Genomic DNA, 19,892 nt, shown 5'->3' with positions numbered 1-19,892 from the left:
ATGTTTGCTAATGACAGCAAATTAGACGGCATGGCAAACTGTGAGGGAAAAATGCAAGCGATTGCAGGAGGACTTAGACAGGTTGAAGAGTGAGCAGGTGCAACGTGAGGCAGAGAAATGTCGAAACCATAATTTGGCTGCAGCTTGGAATATTTTGTGCAGTTTTGGGCAATCCATTATAAGAAGGATATAAAAGCAATGGGAAAGATGCAATGTAGACTCACTAGGATATTGCCAGGGATGAGAGATTACAGTTATGAAGAGAAACTTAAGAGAAGTTGTTTTTTTTTTCACTCGAGCCAAAAAGATGGCTTGATTGAGCCCTTCAAAATGATGAAGGATTATGAATGGTGATCAGTTAGTGAGGCAGCAATGGGAGGGTGCAAATTTAAGGTAATCACAAAACAAATTAAAACAGAGGTCAGAAAAAAAAATCTTTACGTAGGGGGCGGTTAGAATGTGGAATTCTCTGCCATAAATTGTTGAAGCAAGTGCATAAGTTCTTTAAAAATTTTCAAATGACCTCCATTCAGCCCATCAAGTCTACGCTGGTAAGATTCTATGGAGGTAATTTTCAAATTCGGCAGGGGTGAAAAACTGATGGTAGCGGATCGTCCACCCATTTCCATTGGAAAGAAAAATCAGACGGGATGTATAACAAGCAGCCAATCTGCTACCGCTAGTTTTCCACTCCCGCTGAAGTTGAAAATGACCCCCTAAGTTTCTTTAGTGTTGTTGAAACCACTTTATAACACGTATGGAACAGATACAGCAATGCCAAGGCTTCTGAATAAGAACCGCTGCTCTTTTGAGCTGCATTCTGAACATACATACTATTGCCCACTCCCCTGGACCATTAGGGATCATTTGGCCGCACCAATCCTCCAAAGCTGCCTACCAGCCACCCTGAACTGGTATGGATCCAATGGATGCATCACCACAACAAAGACACATACTCAACTGTAGCATACTAGATTGCCAAGGATGGAGAAAGGAGTTTGTTTCCTCCCAACACAGATTCACAGACACATACACAACTGATAGATAATAGTCGGTTCTGTTATTTCTCCTGTAATCAGTTTTTTTAAATGCCTTTGTTTTGGCTCTGACTTGGTGATATCAAAAGTGCCAGTGTGAATGAATTCTTCAATTTGAACACTATGTTGTGATGAAGTGGCCTCCATTTTCTCTCTTTAAATCAACGACAAGCAAAATCAATACAGTTGAAAATAAAAAAATAATTTTAAGAGCTTACATATTTCCAATGCAACAAATGCTAGGTCAGCACAGTGTAATATCTACCTATGTTTGTAGAAATTCCAGTCAACCATTTTAAAACCCCATCATATTAACAAGAGCTGCTTTTATAGTCAGATATGTGTCAGGACTGGATTTAAATTGAGTATTCTACCTTATGTAAATAATTTCTTTTTACATTATCTATTGGGGGTCCCACTGCTCATTCATTAGTTTCAATCCCAGGAGAAAGTATTCAACGAATATTCAAAGAACATTGGACATTTGGACTGAAGAGCAAATAAGGAGACTGGTGTAGGCACAGGATCTCACCTGACCATTGGGAAACTTGGACACTTACTCTCCAGAGATCACACAAACTCATCAGGATAAAAGGACAGACAGTAAACATACAGAATGACAGTTATGACCAGACTCACTTAATTTTTTAAGGTGATTGTCAAAAGAACCAAAGGTGATATGAGGAAAAACTTTTTTACACAGTGAATGGTTAGGATCTGGAATGCACTGCCCAAGGGGGTGGTGGAGGCAGATTCAATCATGGCCTTCAAAAGGGAACTAGATAAGTACTTGAAAGGAAAAAATTTGCAGGGCTACGGGGAAAGGGCGGGGGAGTGGGACTAGCTGGACTGCTCTTGCATAGAGCTGGTGCAGACTGGATGGGCTGAATGGCCACCTTCTGTGCTGTAACCTTTCTATGATTCAATCAGTATAACTTATCCTCGTGTAATAATACATATAATAAACATTTTATGCTTCTCCACATTAATGAGTTGTATTCCTTGACTTAAACAAAATAACTCCTAACTACCCTCCTGCATTCTGCTTCTCATCCTGGCCGAAGCTTGCCCTCACAGCTTTCTCTTTTAAAAACTTGACTGATTTTCAAGCCTTTGCTCGAATTATGAATTAACGGACCTAAGCTGGGCTCGCAATTGGGATGCTACAATTGACCTTGGCCAGGGAGAGGGAAATTCAGACAGAGTTCTCGCTCCTGATCGCCTTGTAGCAGCCCCGGCTGGAAGTGTGTGCAAGAGCATTGGGCGAGGGCAGGGTCAGGCTTGGCTGTGATGTCCACTGTGATTTAATAACCTGCTGGTCCTCTGTCTGGGCTCATGCATGAATAATAGTCGCTTCAGTGAAACACTGTTCATGGAACCAATACCCCAGCAAAAAACTAAGACCTTCAGGAGATTGTGGGGAAGGGAGGAAATTGGGAAGGAAAACATTTTTTGCAACACTTTTTGGGGGAAAATAAATCCTGCAGCTGTGAATACTAACTTGATTTTACTTATTAAATGCATTAAAATTATCATTGGAATTGTTTATTTCTGGCACTTGGCTCCTAATGAGTAAAATCCACTGGCCAACTGCGTCTAAAATAGCAGTTCCGTTCCTGGCAGCAATCCTGACTCTCAACCTGCTCCTACAGCACACTACCAATCTGCTGCTATTTTCCTTCCCTGGCCCAAGACCAGCGGCAGAAGCTGTGATCAAACAGACCTGGGAAATTGGAAAATTTCACAGAAAATCCACAGGGAAGTGAAAACATATGGGAGACAATTTCAAGATCGACAGGACAAAAATGTGATTTTAAAAAAAAAAGCTGTGAACTGCTTACCCATAATTCGGAAGGGTTCTGTAACCAGTCTATTCATTGGTCTGATTTGGCAAACAATGGAGCAGGGGTTCCAGGTTAAATACCAACTTAAGGGGAACATTTTCACAGTTTCAATATTCAAAGCAAAATCTTAAACGCGTGCATAAAAAATACAGGGAAATTTGCTCTGTGCGCTTTGTGTAACATCTGAAGAATGGGTTTACAATTTTGTTACGCACAGAGGACACCTTCCCCCAAGGAAAATAGACTAAGAAAAGGCCATTCAGTCCATCAAGCCCATTCCTTCCACAGTCCAGGTGAAATGTACCCTATCATGAGTTACTTCACAGCTGACCACCTTATCTCTGACCCAAAGGCACAGAAGCCATCAAGTTGCATGGAACATTTGATAGACTTTGCCTATCCCTTACAACTTCCACTTTTATTCCCACCCAGCTATCTGTCCAGCTCCTTTTTGAAGGAATTAACACATTTGTATAAAATTCCTCTGTCTGCTATGTTAACAAAGGATTAACCCATTTATTTTGAGCAGTTGAGCAGATTAACTCAAGTTTTCAATAAGCCTCACCAAACATGTTCAAGAGACTGCCAAACATTTTTAAGAGCGTATAATCATAACATGTGATATGAAGTGAAGGCCAATACCTGTTATATGGTTAGTGGCAGCAATACTGTGTGGTATTGACTATGGACAGTTCAACTCGGTGAATCTGAAAATCCGTGTCCTTTTGATCATGGGCCAATGACTTCTGGCACTCACCCCACCGATTTTAGTGCTCCCAGCTTCATGTGATGGGAACACATATCACAGGTCAAAGCACCCCACAATATTTTCTGCCCATTATAATCAATTTGTAAAATCTCCCCTATAGTTACAACGTTATGCTATGTGCACTCACACAGTACCAACTTCAGGACTTTAGCACATAATCTGGATTAACACTCCAGCGCAGTACTGAGGGAGCGCAGCGTCGTCAGAGGAGTTGCCCTTCAGATGAGCTGTTAAACTGAAGCCCTGCCTGTTCAGGCGGACGTAAAGGATCCCATGGCACTGCTCAGAGAAGAGCAGGGGACTTCTCCCAATGTCTGAGCTAATAGTCCTCCCTCAACTAGCACTATCAAAAACTATGTTTGCCTACATAAATAATTCACTGAATATGAAGTACTTTGAACTGTTTCTGAGGTGTGATAATGTTGTGATGAAAATGTCAATGAAATGATAGTTTTTATATCTGATATATGAGGTAATGGCAAAGCTGGTTTGCTGGCTATATCACCCAAACTATATATTGAGTAACGCTTAACCAAAAATAAATTGTCTTTTGCAGACGTTAAGAGCAGCGGGGAAAACGTACATGATCTTTTTCGTTCTTGTCATCTTCGTGGGCTCTTTTTACCTGGTGAACCTGATTCTGGCTGTTGTCGCCATGGCCTATGAGGAACAAAACCAAGCTACCCTGGAGGAAGCTGAGCGGAAAGAACAGGAATTTAAGCAGATGCTGGAACAGCTGAAGAGGCAGCAAGAGGATGCTCTGGTTTGTGACTTAAATCTTTGTATAAGAGTGGTGTCAGAGCAGGACACTCATGATGTATTTGAGGTCAAACCTTAAAAGAAGAAAGAACTGCTGTGGTAGGAATCGTAGCAACATTGTAAACGCGTCCGATTCGAATGGATTTACAATGTCACTACACCCAGTGCAATTTTTCCCCCACAGTTAGAGCAAGTGGTTTGTTGCAGTGTAGGGTTCCTCATTACTCATTTTTATTCAGAAACCAGCATATCTGCTGCCAACAGAACATTCGTAATTTGTGATTTCTTAAAAATTTGATTTAAGCAAGTACGCTTTATAATAAATTGGTTCCGTTTAATATGCTTGGGTTAATCTTTGTCCCCATGTGCAACACTATGGGTACAGCAAGTGATTTGTGGCTGCAAATGATTTGTTATTGCTCAGATCTGTTTGGAAACCAGCAGTTTCATTGCCAGTAGGGTTTTATATGCACATTTACAGCCCTTGGGCAGCAGATATGTGTAAGTGTAGAAATTTGCGAGATCTGTCATGGAATGCCACACCATGCCCTTACTATGGATATTGCATTCTGTGTTTAGCTTTTTGGAGATTTGTCAATAAAACATATTAGGCACCATTTAACTACTTAACAGTTTGTCCAGCACACACCAGTCAATGGGCACACTGGCAATAGGAACATTAATTAAAATGAGATGAAAAGAAACTGTAATACTGGAAATCTGAAATAAAAACAGAAAATGCACAGCAGGTCAATCAGCATCTGCAAGAGAAAGAGAGGCTAATACTTTGGGTGCAATGCTTCATCAGAAATGGAGAAGCCCAATATAATGGGATACATGGCCTCATGTGCAAGACGCCTAGTACCAAAGTGGATATCAGAAGAATGCAGGTTCGGCTCCCGTCATACTTGGTTCACAGGGGCCAGCTAGATTGACGACAAAGATCTTTTCCAGTCTGGTACATTCTTAATAGAGGACTCAAAAAAAACAAAGAGGGTAGGGGAAAACTTGAGAATTTAAATATGCTATTTTCACAAAGAGGCAGCTAATGCCTTTAAAACCTCAGTCTAGACAAAGAGATGAGTCGGACACTTTGATATGGGGTATTGGTTAAATTGCAAATTACTTTCTGGTACTACTTATTAAGGAAAACTGGGGGTTGAATTTTCTCCTGTTGATAATTTTACTGAACAACTTGGCTGCCCTCTTTGTTTTTGCCAGTCCCATATCAGGTTTTCACAAGGGGCCATGGACAGACTGAGTGAGTGGGCAAAACTGTGGCAGATGGACTTCAATGTGGTGATCCACTTGGGATCTGAGAAAGACAAATCAGAATATTTTCTTAATGATGAGAGACTAGGAGCTGTGGAGGATGAAAGGGATTTAGGCGTCCATGTACACAAATCACTAAAAGCTAATGCACAGGTACAAAAAATTATCAAAAAGGCTAATGGAATGTTGGCCTTCTTGTCAAAGGGGGCTGGAATACAAAGGGGAGGAAGTTATGCTCCAGCTGTATACAGCCTTGGTCAGACCCCGTCTGGAGCGTCGCATTCAATGGAGATCGATAGATTTTTGGACTGGAGGGGAATCAAGGGATATGGGGATCGGGTGGGAAAGTGGAGTTGAGGGCGAAGATCAGCCACGATCTGATTAAATGGCGGAGCAGGCTCGAGCGGCCATATGGCCTACTCCTGCTCCTATTTCTTATGTTCTTATATCGGACTTGGAGGGGGTGCAGCGCAGATTCACCAGAATTATATCAGGGCTTAAAGGGTTAAATTATGATAGGTTGCAGAAATTTGGATTGTATCCCCTTGAGTTTAGAAGTTTGAGGGGTGATCTTATCAAGGTGTTTAAAATGATTAAGGGATTTGATAGGGTAGATACAGAGAAGCTATTTCCTCTGGTGGGAGAAATCCAAAACAAGGGACCATTTAGGAGTGAAATCAGAAAGCACATTTTTACACAAAGTATAGTGGAAATCTGTAACTCCCTCCCCCAAAAGGCTGTGGATGCTGTGTCAATTGAAACCTTCAAGACTGAGATAGATAGATTTTTGTTAGGTAAGGGTATCCAGGGGTATGGAACAAAGGAGGGTAAATGGAGTTGAGGTACAGATCAGCCATGATGTAATTGAATAGAGGAGCAGGCTCGAGGGGCTGAATGGCTTACTCCTGTTCTTATGTATGTTCCTATGCTCCAGCCTGACTGCCAATTCTGATGAAGGGTCCACTAAAGCATCAGCAAGTCTTTCTCTTACAGATGTGGATTAACCTGCAGTGCGGTTTCAGCATTTTTGGTGTTTTTATTTCAGAGTTTTAGAATTTATAATTTTATATGTTTTATCCCATTTTCTACTTATGCGGACTTTTTTGCTAAAATTATTAACAGGAGGAATTTCACTGCCCCTGCTGGTTTATTTGTCGAGCTTAAGTTGGGTTGATGGTGTATGTTTCTTCAAGGAGCGCTGTGTCCTGACTGAAATTTTCTTAATGGAAGTAATCATTCGAATGCACACTTTTAAGCCTATAAGTTACAGCTGGCAATATTGCCAACCACGCACATAACAAATTTGATTGCCGTTCCTCTGTCTCCTATATTAGTAGAGGTGTTAACAGTGGACAGAGGAATGTGATACAAATACGTTTGCTTGCTAATATTGCCAGGTGTGCTTTCTTGGCCTTAGTATTTAGCAGCAGGAAAAATTCTTTGGCAGCTTATAAATTATATATTGCTGTTCTGGTACAGCAGATGCATAATGCGGTAACCTAACTGCTCGGAGCTCTGATTCCAAAATAGGCCTAGCTTGGCAATGTTTTGGAGAAATCAGGTCAATATTAAACGGTTCGTACAGAATCTTAGCATGATTAAAGTTTTAGTAAATTTAATTAGTTCCTTTTAACAATGTGGTGATTCATGAGTGCAATTGCAGATGTTAAGAACTGGAAACAAAAATAAGAGCTTATTAGCATGTAGTTAACCAAGTGTTGCAACCAATTATAAGGTATGCCAATCAGGTTTTATAAACAGATGATCGACAGCTAGGGCTTTGGACAGATTTTGCATTGTTTCCTGCTATTGATGCACAGTAACCCAATCCTAAGGAGATCAATTGGCCCAACAAACTCCATCGCTTTTAATTAATCTCAATCCCATCTACCTGTCTTTTCACCATTCAATCTCACCTCTGTCCAGAAATGCATCCAATTGCCTGTTGAGTCCATTTATAATATTTTGTTTAATGGCCTTCGGTGGAAACTTAATCTCCAAGTCTATTACCTTTTGGGTGAAAAGATTCCTTCTGATTCTTCCTTACTCCTAAATTCCTGTTTTTAACTTTTGTCCTCTAATTTTTAAGCCCTTTACAATGGTAATCAATTTTCTTGGATCAACTTTGTCAATCCCCTTCATAACCTTGAAAAGTTCAGGTCATTTCAGAGTTTTCTCTTTTCCTAAGTGAACAAACACAGCTTCCTTAACCTTTCCTCACATCTTAGATTCCTGATTTGTCTTGGTTGCTTGCCTCTGTATCCTCTTACATCCACTTTTTTTGGAATTGGATTAATGACCTCAGTTTCTTGGGCACTTACAGGACACAATATTGTCAATTAGGGTTGGTGAATATCTTTTGAATTCTGTTCGTTCAATAGGAACAACTAGATGAAGTGAAGCTTCTCCATCAGATCTGACCTTCACCATACAATTACAAAGTTTTATGATAGTCTTGTGTCTAGCAGAAAATTTGATGCATTTCCAATGTGCAGGAAGATACCTCAGAGTACTTGGCAATAAGAAGGAAAAGGACTAACACTTTTTTCACCACGAATATGCTCTGTTAATTTGGCATTGCTATATATTGTCACACCTATTGTCTGCATTAACCATAGTGTATTATGAGTGTCTCTTCAACATCATCTTTTCAGCAATACATCACTGCCAGTTGCCTATGTATCATGTGATACCCGTGACAATTTCCATACAGATATATAATACCCTAATCCACCTCAAAGTAGAAGTCATCTTAATCAAACGCCTTGGACACTAAGGGAATCGAGGGATATGGGGATTGGGCGGGAAAGTGGAGTTGAGGTCGAAGATCAGCCATGATCTTATTGAATGGAGGAGCAGGCTCGAGGGGCCGGATGGCCTACTCCTGCTCCTGTTTCTTATGTTTCTTGTGTTTCTTTGAGGCCAAAAGGTAATTTCACCACCAAGATCTTCTTAGTCAGCAAGAATTGAAGGGTTATTTATCAGCTTGTCATGAATCTTTAAACTATCCTTCTCTTGAAGTCAAAAGTAATGAATAGATGAGGGGCAGCGGTTTTTTTGAGGTGGATTTCTCCAGTTTTTCCTTAGATTGACAGAATGGCAATAGCTCTTGGGTTTCAAGCCCAAACTGTGCCACATGATGGGAAGTTTTTGAAAATCTTGCCTCTCCAGACCATGTGCAAAGACTACTTTACCAGTCAATGAGGTTCTATGGATTCTGGTTTAAAAGTTAGTGTATAACTTTTAAGCCAGACCACTGGTCAATCACTTCCCCAGCTTTCTGAACCCGAGATCTGAAACCATCAATTACATGAAGCTTGCAATGCAATGAATACTGGTGTTTGTAATGCAGGAGTATCTATTGTACTGGAATGATTTTCAGGATGTCACTATTGTCACTAGACTTTCAGCCTTTTGTGCAGTTAAGGACATGGTTTTTGTATATTCCTTCCCATTTGAAGTAACTCCATAAATTGTTCAGGCTGTGCAAATTTGTCAATCCCTCTTAAAACAACACCTTTAAACTCTCCACACAAGAGAAAGAAGTGTTGCCAAGAGAAATATGAGTCCATTCGGTGGAATATTACCATGGCAACAATTAGTGAAAGTCCTGCCCCAGAATTTGATCTTCTTTAAAAGGGATCTCCACTCAATCTTTCAAGCCCATCGAATGGCTGTGGAGCCTGAACAACTATATAGTCGTATGAGCCCTCTGTACAAGTAGGAGGATTAGTTGCCTTTGCTCTTTAGTGGGTCAGCAAATCATTGAAATGTTAGTCAAGTAAAAGCATTTATCTTACTGTACCGGAGATTCAGCCTTGCCTCACAAGCTAGTTCACAGTCTTGCTTATTTGGATACTGTTCAAAAACGCACAATGTTAAGTGACGCCACTTTATTATATTCAGAGGCCATATTTGAAAGTTTTGACCTGTTTTACTTTACAGTATCTAAAATGCCAGGAAGGTTCAGATATGATCGGGATCTAAGATAACTGAACAGGCTAACTGGAGAAAAAGATTCAAAATGGTGGCATTTAGATTACTGCAGCACCAATGAATATCAATGACTTCGATGGGGAAGTCCAACAAGCTAATTGCTGGAGATGTCTATTCTTTTGAGGGATATCTGTATTTTGGCACTTGTTGAAGTTCCTTTTCCTCTATATAACCCTGCTGAATTATCTGGCTCAGATTTGTTCTTATTGTTTGTCACAATGAAGCCGATTTTTTAATTGAGGTAAAACACATTCTCCATCTTTCAACTTATTTCGAGTTTAATAAATTTTAGAGTTTCATCTTGAAAATTTACATCGAGTCTTCAAATTTTTGCAGAATCTTTCTTTCAAACTCAATGAAAGATTCTGATGATAGGAACAAGATTTTGTTTATAAATGTTGAAGAATCAAAATAAGAGTCTTCAGAACCTTGAGGAACAGATACATTTCATAATGGATAAAGGCATAAAGTTTTCTGTGCTTAAAATATCATGAATCACACGTACCTCTCTGACAATTCGTCCTGTTACTACTTCCATAAGAGAAAACTGCCAAAGAAGTTGAGTGAAAAAATATTCTGCGTTCATTATGTTGTATAAAACTCTTCTTGGAAGTCAAGTCATTTCAACATGTATGTTTACTTGTGGATTAAAGGTAGCATCAGGTTACTGTAAGAAAATTAGATTTCAGTATCCTGACAAATATATGTGAGGAACCAGATGAATCCTTAATACCCCCCTTTAACTCCTCACTAAGGAACCATCTGGGGTTTTACTGCCCAGCGTAGGTCTAGGGATGAATAATGCCTGACTTGGCTCACCAAACTGTCTCACATTTAGGCCGTGAATTTAATTTACTAGCCCTCGATTAGGTTACCCTCAAGCTGCTGAGAGGGTGAATTAATGCTTTATTGCCAAATCATCAAGGGAGAAGCCAGACCATAAGTCATGCACTAAATGCTATTTATCAGTTACAACTTAAAGTTCGGTACACAAATGCCTAATTGGAATCTGAGTTACCTAGCAGTTGAATAGCATATCATTAATGGACAGAGTTACTTAACAAAATGAATAGCAAAGGTTACACAGGCAATTAAGTGTATTACTGTAAATCACCACTAACGGATGCTGAGTATTAACTATAGTGGTGACTAGAATCTGAGGTTATAAATTGTTGAGAATACTTTAAGAGTAAATCCTTAAATAGCTGACAAGTTAACAGCCTTGAATAACCAATTTATCAAATAGCTCAAATCTACGTGTGTGTGATTAACAATGTTCCGAGCTTACACGGCCTAATTCTTGTGAGCAGCAGGGTGAGTCAATCCCCTTTCTTCCTGGGACTCAGGTGTTCCCTTCTGGAGTGTTGAGGCAATGAACCCCTTTGCAGAGGGGTTATCTGTTTCACTTGGATCTTCGGTTCCAATTGAACCCACCTGACACATGAATGACGATATTTGAACTGGCTTCCCTCTCACCATTCTCAATCTCAGACCACCCGCAATTAAGTCACACTCTTAGCTCTGCTTGAACGGCTGGTGTAGCCACAAATTAGCTTCAAACCTCTGACATTCTGTCCTTAAAGTTACTTTCTATGGTAAGGCTACTTCTTACACTTGCTAAGTAAGTTCTTACAGAAGAAGAATAGAGGAAATAAAAGTCTTATACTGGTAAACACAGGAAGACTAAGAAAAACTGCTACTTCTAGCAAAGACAAAGAAAAACTCTACTTTTGAGTGACCCACGTGTCAGAAGGGCTCGCCCCTTTTTATGTGTCATTCGTTCCCAAGTCAGGACTGAAGCCTGGATTTCCAGACAGGTCAGCTCCACTTTTACAACCCCTCCCCCGCCTCACTTTTAATAAAGGGACTCCCACAAATATGAGAGATTGTGAGCTATCTATGGGTCACTAAGTGTTTCTTCCCGGGACCCGAGCCAGTGATAATGACTTAATTGTTTAAAAGTCTGTATTCAAAGTTTACTTCCCAGCACTCAGTTCAACAGCTGAACTCCATATTGTATGGGCATCCTCTGGCAGTTTACAGGGTATTTCCTGCTTTGGCAATTTTACGGGGCACTGTTCCTACATTACCATAAATCCTACACCAGACAGATGGATTAATAGTTGACCAGGGACTAACCTGTACAATTTTTGTGGCCATTTACTTTTATGGAGGTTCATTGAGTTGAAATTTATCAATACCACAAAGATGAATATTGTCTATGTTGTACCTGAACAAGCTCCTGTAGTTTTAAAATATCTGTCAGTGGTAACAGCAAACGTATGCCTTGGTCACAAGCACTGAATGAGGCCTTTCAAACCATTAAGCCCTTTTCTTCCACGGTTGCCTTCACTGGCATGATATTCCCAAGGTCTTGGTAATTCAGAACCCATCATGTTCCATACAGCGTGAAAGGATCTCTGTCCTTGTAGCCCTCAATCCCATTCCAAACTAGAAATCCATCCAGCCCTTTTCAAAGATGTTCAGCAATGTGGCATTGACTGCTTTAGCTGGGATTCTATTCCACTTATCCACGACACTATGAGAGAGAATATTCTGCTAATTTCAAGTTTTACTTGAAGCTTGTTAATTCTATATTTGTGTCCTCCAATTCTGCACTCAAAGGTGTCAGTTAAATAACATGTTGTCATCTCCTGTCTCTCAACATTTTAAAAACCTGGATCATGTCCCCTCTTAATCTTTTCTTCAGTGAATACAAATTCAGTTCTGGGAGCCTTTCTTCATAACTGAAAGCCTTAAACCCCCAAATCTCCAAAACAGCTTTGTCCCTTTTAAGGTAAAGTGCCCAAGGTTGTACACAATATTCCAAATATGGCCTCACCAATAATTTATAGAAGTTTAGAATAACTTATCCAACTTCAAATCAAATGCCCTTGAGATGTACACAGGCACATAATTATCCATATTGATAAAAGTTTCACAATGACTGGATGCTTTCAATGAATGGTCAGTAATCACACCCAAATTGTTTTCATTGTCCTTTTCACCTTTGCTAATCTATATCCTTTCACTGTACACATTTCCTGTTTCCTCTTCACATATGTATGACCTTGCATTTGTCTGCATTTTTCATATCTTATTAAGCATTAATTCAAAAGAAAAGCCCATTAGTTTGTACAATGGCAAATACAAATCCCTCACCATAGCTAGGGTGTTACTTGCTCCAGTTTATTGGGCTCTTGTGATAAATTTGAATATAAAGAGTGTTCTCCCAATTGAATCACGTGAAAAGGAATGAAATGTAAACAGTGTTGCCCGTTCCACCCTGATGGAACTGGAATTACTCTCTATACTGGAACTGACTAAGAATCCTTAATGTAGCCGAGCTGTTAAAATATTCTTCTGGACAGTGTCGTGGATACGTCATTGACAATGCACAATAACAAAAATCTTTCCACCATCTCAGAGAGGGGAGAGAAGTCTAACAATATTTTAACTAGCTTCAGGCTATCAAAAAAGGAAATTCTGCTTACCGTTACAATGTTCAGGGTAAGGTGACAGCTGAGTGACAGTGAAAATGTTTAAGAACTGTGCATTGCATGTAATGTTTACAATGCCTGAGGTGTCTTCAAAAGAACTAAGAGAAAGCAAGGAATAAGAAGAAAAAACTATTTGGTCCAACAAGCCCACTCTTTCCACAGACTGTATACACAATGCCCCATCATGGACTATATCCAAATTCATTTCCTGAGGGGAGGTTCCACAAGGCTTTTCATTGCTTCCAACCCCTCCACCAAGCTGATCGAGCAATACTCCAGAATATTTAATTAACCTTGCAGCCTGCATTATTCCACTTTGGCCACTTACTTTCCATGGCCTGACATTCCCATGGTTCTCACAGCTCAGGAAGCACTGGCCTTAAAATTACACTGTACAAATATTAGTTTACAAACATTGAATGCATTTGTATGAAATGCCTTTGTCTGCTGTTTTAATGGAGGCATGAACCAGTTAAAAATAAATGAGTTAATGCCTCTGTTAAAATAGCAGACAAATTAATTTCTTGCAAACACACTAAACATTCACACAGATTCGCTCAGAATAATTTTAAGGTCATTGTGTTTCACACAGTACTTGGTCAAATCCATCCTACTTCATCTCAGTTTGAACCAGATATTTATCCATTTTTTAAGGAGTTAATCAAAACAACATAAATTGCTTTTGCATGGAATCTATTCCATATCTGCTACTCTGGTGAGGGATGGGGGGGAAGACATTCTCCTGGCCTTGAGATTTTTTAATTTTGTACTCATGGCCTCGAGTTCTGCACTCACAGTCCAAGTCAAGTAGCCTGCTTACATCTGAATCATCTATTCCTCATGTTAAATCAGCATTTGTGAGTGCAAAATAATTTCATTCAATAAAGCAACTCTGTAGAAATATATGCCACCTGCACCAACCAAGATGTGCTCAGCCTAATGTATTGCAATATATGCTGCACATTTCTTGTGAGCTCATGACATTTCTGTAATGCAATGTGCATTTGTAGCTTTTAGAACGAGACTGAGACTGCCCCAAATTCACTTAATTTCAAGAATTTACAGCTATCGAAGACACAAAGGTTTCAGCCCATATCTCTGAAGGGAAAGGACATTGTTCCAACTCACCATTTCACCCAATCCTCTTTAAGACCACTTTTATTCCTTTGTATCATACAATCTATGTACAATTTTCCATGAACCGCCAATTGAAATGTGTCCATGTTTATTTATCCGTGTGAACAGATGGCTGCTGCAGCAGCTACCTCTGCAGGGACAGTTTCAGAAGATGCACTTGACGAAGATGAAGAAGGAAGAATGTCACAAAGCTCATCAGAGTTGTCGAAACTCAGTTCAAAAAGTGCAAAGGAAAGAAGAAACAGGCGGAGGAAGCGGAAGCAAACGAGAGGACACTCAGAGGGGGAAGAGAAAGGAGACCACGAGAAGATTTTAAAATCAGAATCTGACAATGGGATCAGTAAAAGGGGCAGACATTTTACAAATGAATCCCGATTAACACATGGAATGAAATACCCCATGAATCAGGTACAGTGATTTCTATATTTATTCTGGTTATTATGCTGCATGGTGCAACTGGAGACCAATCACAATTAAGTAACTGGGCCAGCTGACCAACGGTTATTCTGTGGTGATAGATCGTTGGGTGTACATTGCTCAGCCATTGTAGAAATTTGTGGCATTTGACTTCAGGACATCAGTGCTGCCAAAAAAAGTTTTAAAAAATTATGGAATATTGAATTTAGCAATGAGATTGGTGAAGTAATTATCATAAAACTATTTGTACAGTCACCTCGGAATGCAGTATCAAAATTCCTCAGTAGCAGAGAATTCTGCATGTCGAACCTCCAGATCTTGGGGATCATTGTACTTTAGAAATTCCAAAAACATATGCTTTCCCGTCTTTAAGCTTTTCCTTGCCACACAATCTATTCACGCGTTGAGAATTCGGCAGGTAACCTTATACCAAGGTTTCTACCAATTTTGCTTGGCTCCAGGTGGAATGTAAAAGTGTCCTGGGCTGACTGGCCATGGATTCTTCCTGTGAAATAATGCCAGGCTTTCGCTTGGAACCTCTCACAACAGTCTGCCTGAGATTGGGAACTTGCTGCACAGGGAATTGCAGGCCTGAAGTGGTATAACCTGCCATTTCTTGGTGCAACGTGTTGGTAACAGAAGCTGCACTTCTGTTCTCCATTTTAATGGGCGAGTATCAGCATAGAAAGCATATAGAATCGAAATGCTGAGATTGAAGATGTATATTTTGGACGTTTACTATGCAAATTGCTATATCCAGAAACAGTCACTGGTATGGCAATCCATTCCCCATGTACACATGTGTTCTCATTCATTATTATTAGAACATAGGAATATAGGAACAGGAGTAGGCCATTCAGCCCCTCGTGCCCGCTCCGCCATTTGATAAGATCATGGCTGATCTGTGATCTAACTCCATATACCTGCCTTTGGCCCATATCCCTTAATACCTTTGGTTGCCAAAAAGCTATCTATCTCACATTTAAATTTAGCAATTGAGCTAGTATCAATTGCCGTTTGCGGAAGAGAGTTCCAAACTTCTACCACCCTTTGCGTGTAGAAATGTTTTCTAATCTCACTCCTGAAAGGTCTGGCTCTAATTTTTAGATTGTGCCCCCGACTCCTAGAATCCCCAACCAGCGGAAATAGTTTCTCTCTATCCACCCTATCCGTTCCCCTTAATATCTTATAAACTTCGATCAGATCACCCCTTAACCTTCGAAACTCTAGAGAATACAACCCCAAATTGTGCAATAAAAATTCAAATAGCATTCCCAAAAGCATCATCCTGTTATGATGCAACAGACTGCTGAATTACTTCATGTCTTTCTTTAACCGATACAGTTACCTCCATGGCATAATATACTGCTGACAAAAGGAAGTTATCATGAGCAACAGGACCTCCCTTAACCGTTCTTGTGAAAATTTACTGTTTATTTTGGAAAGGCATCATAAATTGGAATACAGGTGGAGCAGCAACAACAACTTGCATTTATATAGCATCTTTAACGCAGAAAAATGTCTCAAGACGCTTCAGGGAGGCGTATACAGACAAAAATGGATGCCGATCTAAAGAAGGCGATATTAGGAGGAGTGACCAAAAGCTTAGTCAAAGGGGTGGGTTTTAAGGAAGGTTAAAGGAGGGGAGGGAGATGGAGAGGTTTAGGGAGGGAATTCCAAAGCTTTGGACCCAATCGGCTGAAGGCAAGGCCGCCAATGGTGAGGCAAAAGGAGGGGGGATGCATAAGAGGCCAGAGTCCGAAGAATAGAGAGTTCTGGGGGGAATTGTAGGGCTGGAGTAGGTTAAAGAGATAGGGTGGGTTGAGGCTATTCCTGCTGAGGAATTTTGATACTGCATTCCGAGGTGACTATACAAACTGTCTTACGATAATTAGTTCACTAATCTCATTGCTAAATTCAGTAAGTAAATAGACCGAGGAGGATAAATATACTTTAAATTAGCAAGTAGACCTAATAAGATAAATATACTAAACTGAGCAGTAGAAGAAACTAATTTAACATTAAAGGTGATGTAGTTATCACGAGAGATAAATAAATAACTGCTGTATAAACAGTAAATAAATATAGAATAGAAAATAGCAGCTCAGGCAGTGTGTCGGGACTGCAGAATGTGGGAATTTGTGGGCAGTTAGACAGTCCCGGATGACCGCATCTGTCTTGAGTCACTCCAGCTCAGAGTTGTTGAGCTGGAGTGCGAGTTAGATACATAAGGGAGGGGAAGGAATATCTGGATAGTTTAATCCAGAGTACAGTTTATGTAATGGGTATGGTAGCATCGTGGTTATGTTACTGGACTAGTATTCCGGAGTCGTGAGTTCAAATCCCGCCACGGCAGCTGGCGAATTTAAATTCAATTAATTAATTTAAATAAAAATCTGGAATTAAAATACTAGTAATGGTGGCCATGAAACGACCGGATTGTTGTAAAAACCCATCCAGTTCACTAATGCCCTTTCGGGAAGGAAACCTGCCGTCCTTACCCGGTCTGGCCAATATGTGACTCCAGACCCACAGCAATGTGGTTGATTCTTAATTGCCCTCTGAAATGGCCCAGCAAGCCACTCAGTTGCACAATCTCGCTACGAAAAGTCATAATAAGAATAAAACCGGACGGACCACCCGGCACCAGACACGACAACGGCAAACCAAGCCCAGTCGACCCTGCAAAGTCCTCCTCACTAACTGGGGACTTGTGCCAAAATTGGGAGAGCTGTCCCACAGACTAGTCAAGCAACAGCCTGTCAAAGCCCTGGGAGTCCTTAACATTGACTCTGGACCACATGAAATCTCATGGCATCAGGTCAAACATGGGCAAGGAAACCTCCTGCTGATTACCACCTACTGTCCTCCCTCAGCTGATGAATCAGTCCTCCTCCATGTTGAGCACCACTTGGAGGAAGCACTGAGGGTAGCAAGGGCACAAAATGTACTCTGGGTGGGGGACTTCAATGTCCATCACCAAGAGTGGCTCGGTAGCACCACTACTGACCGAGCTGGCCGAGTCCTGAAGGACATAGCTACCAGACTGGGCCTGCGGCAGGTGGTGAGCGAACCAACACGAGGGAAAAACTTACTTGACCTCGTCCTCACCAATCTACCTGTCGCAGATGCATCTGTCCATGACAGTATTGGCAGGAGTGACCACCGCACAGTCCTCGTGGAGATGAAATCCCGTCTTCGCACTGAGGACACCATCCAACGTGTTGTGTGGCACTACCACCGTGCTAAATGGGATAGATTCAGAACAGATCCAGCAGCTCAAAACTGGGCATCCATGAGGCGCTGTGGGCCATCAGCAGCAGCAGAATTGTATTCCAGCACAATCTGTAACCTCATGGCCCGGCATATTCCTCACTCTACCATTACGAACAAGCCAGGGGATCAACCCTGGTTCAATGAGGAGTGTAGAAGAGCATGCCAGGAGCAGCACCAGGCGGACCTAAAAATGAGGTGCCAACCTGGTGAAGCTACAACTCAGGACTACATGCATGCTAAACAGTGGAAGCAACATGCCATAGACAGAGCTAAGCGATTCCACAACCAACGGATCAGATCAAAGCTCTGCAGTCCTGCCACATCCAGTCGTGAATGGTGGTGGACAATTAAACAACTAACAGGAGGAGGAGGCTCTGCAAACATCCCCATTCTCAATGATGGCGGAGTCCAGCACGTGAGTGCAAAAGACAAGGCTGAAGCGTTTGCAACCATCTTCAGCCAGAAGTGCCGAGTGGATGATCCATCTCAGCCTCCTCCCGATAGCCCCACCATCACGGAAGCCAGTCTTCGGCCAATTCGATTCACTCCACGTGATATCAAGAAACGGCTGAGTGCACTGGATACAGCAAAGGCTATGGGCCCCGACAACATCCCAGCTGTAGTGCTGAAGACCTGTGCTCCAGAACTAGCTGCGCCTCTAGCCAAGCTGTTCCAGTACAGCTACAACATTGGCATCTACCCGACAATGTGGAAAATTGCCCAGGTATGTCCTGTCCACAAAAAGCAGGACAAATCCAATCCGGCCAATTACCGCCCCATCAGTCTACTCTCAATCATCAGCAAAGTGATGGAAGGTGCCGTCGACAGTGCTATCAAGCGGCACTTACTCACCAATAACCTGCTCACCGATGCTCAGTTTGGGTTCCGCCAGGACTACTCGGCTCCAGACCTCATTACAGCCTTGGTCCAAACATGGACAAAAGAGCTGAATTCCAGAGGTGAGGTGAGAGTGACTGCCCTTGACATCAAGGCAGCATTTGACCGAGTGTGGCACCAAGGAGCCCTAGTAAAATTGAAGTCAATGGGAATCAGGGGGAAAACTCTCCAGTGGCTGGAGTCATACCTAGCACAAAGGAAGATGGTAGTGGTTGTTGGAGGCCAATCATCTCAGCCCCAGGGCATCGCTGCAGGAGTTCCTCAGGGCAGTGTCCTAGGCCCAACCATCTTCAGCTGCTTCATCAATGACCTTGCCTCCATCATAAGGTCAGAAATGGGGATGTTCGCTGATGACTGCACAGTGTTCAGTTCCATTCGCAACCCCTCAGATAATGAAGCAGTCCGAGCCTGCATGCAGCAAGACCTGGACAACATCCAGGCTTGGGCTCATAAGTGGCAAGTAACATTCGCGCCAGATAAGTGCCAGGCGATGACCATCTCCAACAAGAGAGTGTCTAACCACCTCCCCTTGACATTCAACGGCATTACCATTGCTGAATCCCCCACCATCAACATCCTGGGGGTCACCATTGACCAGAAACTTAACTGGACCAGCCATATAAATACTGTGGCTACGGGAGCAGGTCAGAGGCTGGGTATTCTGCGGCGAGTGACTCACCTCCTGACTCCCCAAAGCCTTTCCACCATCTACAAGGCACAAGTCAGGAGTGTGATGGAATACTCTCCACTTGCCTGGATGAGTGCAGCTCCAACAACACTCAAGAAGCTCGACACCATCCAATATAAAGCAGCCCGCTTGATTGGCACCCCATCCACCACCCTAAACATTCACTCCCTTCACCACAGGCGCACAGTGGCTGCAGTGTGTACCATCCACAGGATGCACTGCAGCAACTCGCCAAGGCTTCTTTGACAGCGCCTCCCAAACCCGCGACCTCTACCACCTAGAAGGACAAGAGCAGCAGGC

At 41.7% G+C, this 19,892-nt stretch overlaps 1 protein-coding gene across 1 annotated transcript in view; it reads left to right on the top strand.

The window, feature by feature from the left end:
- Nucleotides 1-19,892, top strand: part of LOC137307256 (sodium channel protein type 8 subunit alpha-like) — a 241,388-nt gene that overhangs the window by 139,636 nt on the left and 81,860 nt on the right. Inside the window, exons 9-10 of the mRNA XM_067976688.1 lie at nt 4,207-4,413; nt 14,423-14,722. Coding sequence (XP_067832789.1) covers nt 4,207-4,413; nt 14,423-14,722 — 507 coding nt within the window. The remainder of the gene's footprint in view (nt 1-4,206; nt 4,414-14,422; nt 14,723-19,892) is intronic.

Source organism: Heptranchias perlo, chromosome X, assembly GCF_035084215.1.
Source record: "Heptranchias perlo isolate sHepPer1 chromosome X, sHepPer1.hap1, whole genome shotgun sequence".
Lineage (NCBI taxonomy): Eukaryota > Metazoa > Chordata > Chondrichthyes > Hexanchiformes > Hexanchidae > Heptranchias > Heptranchias perlo.
Note: the sequence above shows the minus strand (reverse complement) of the source record. Positions and strands in the feature narration are given on the sequence as shown.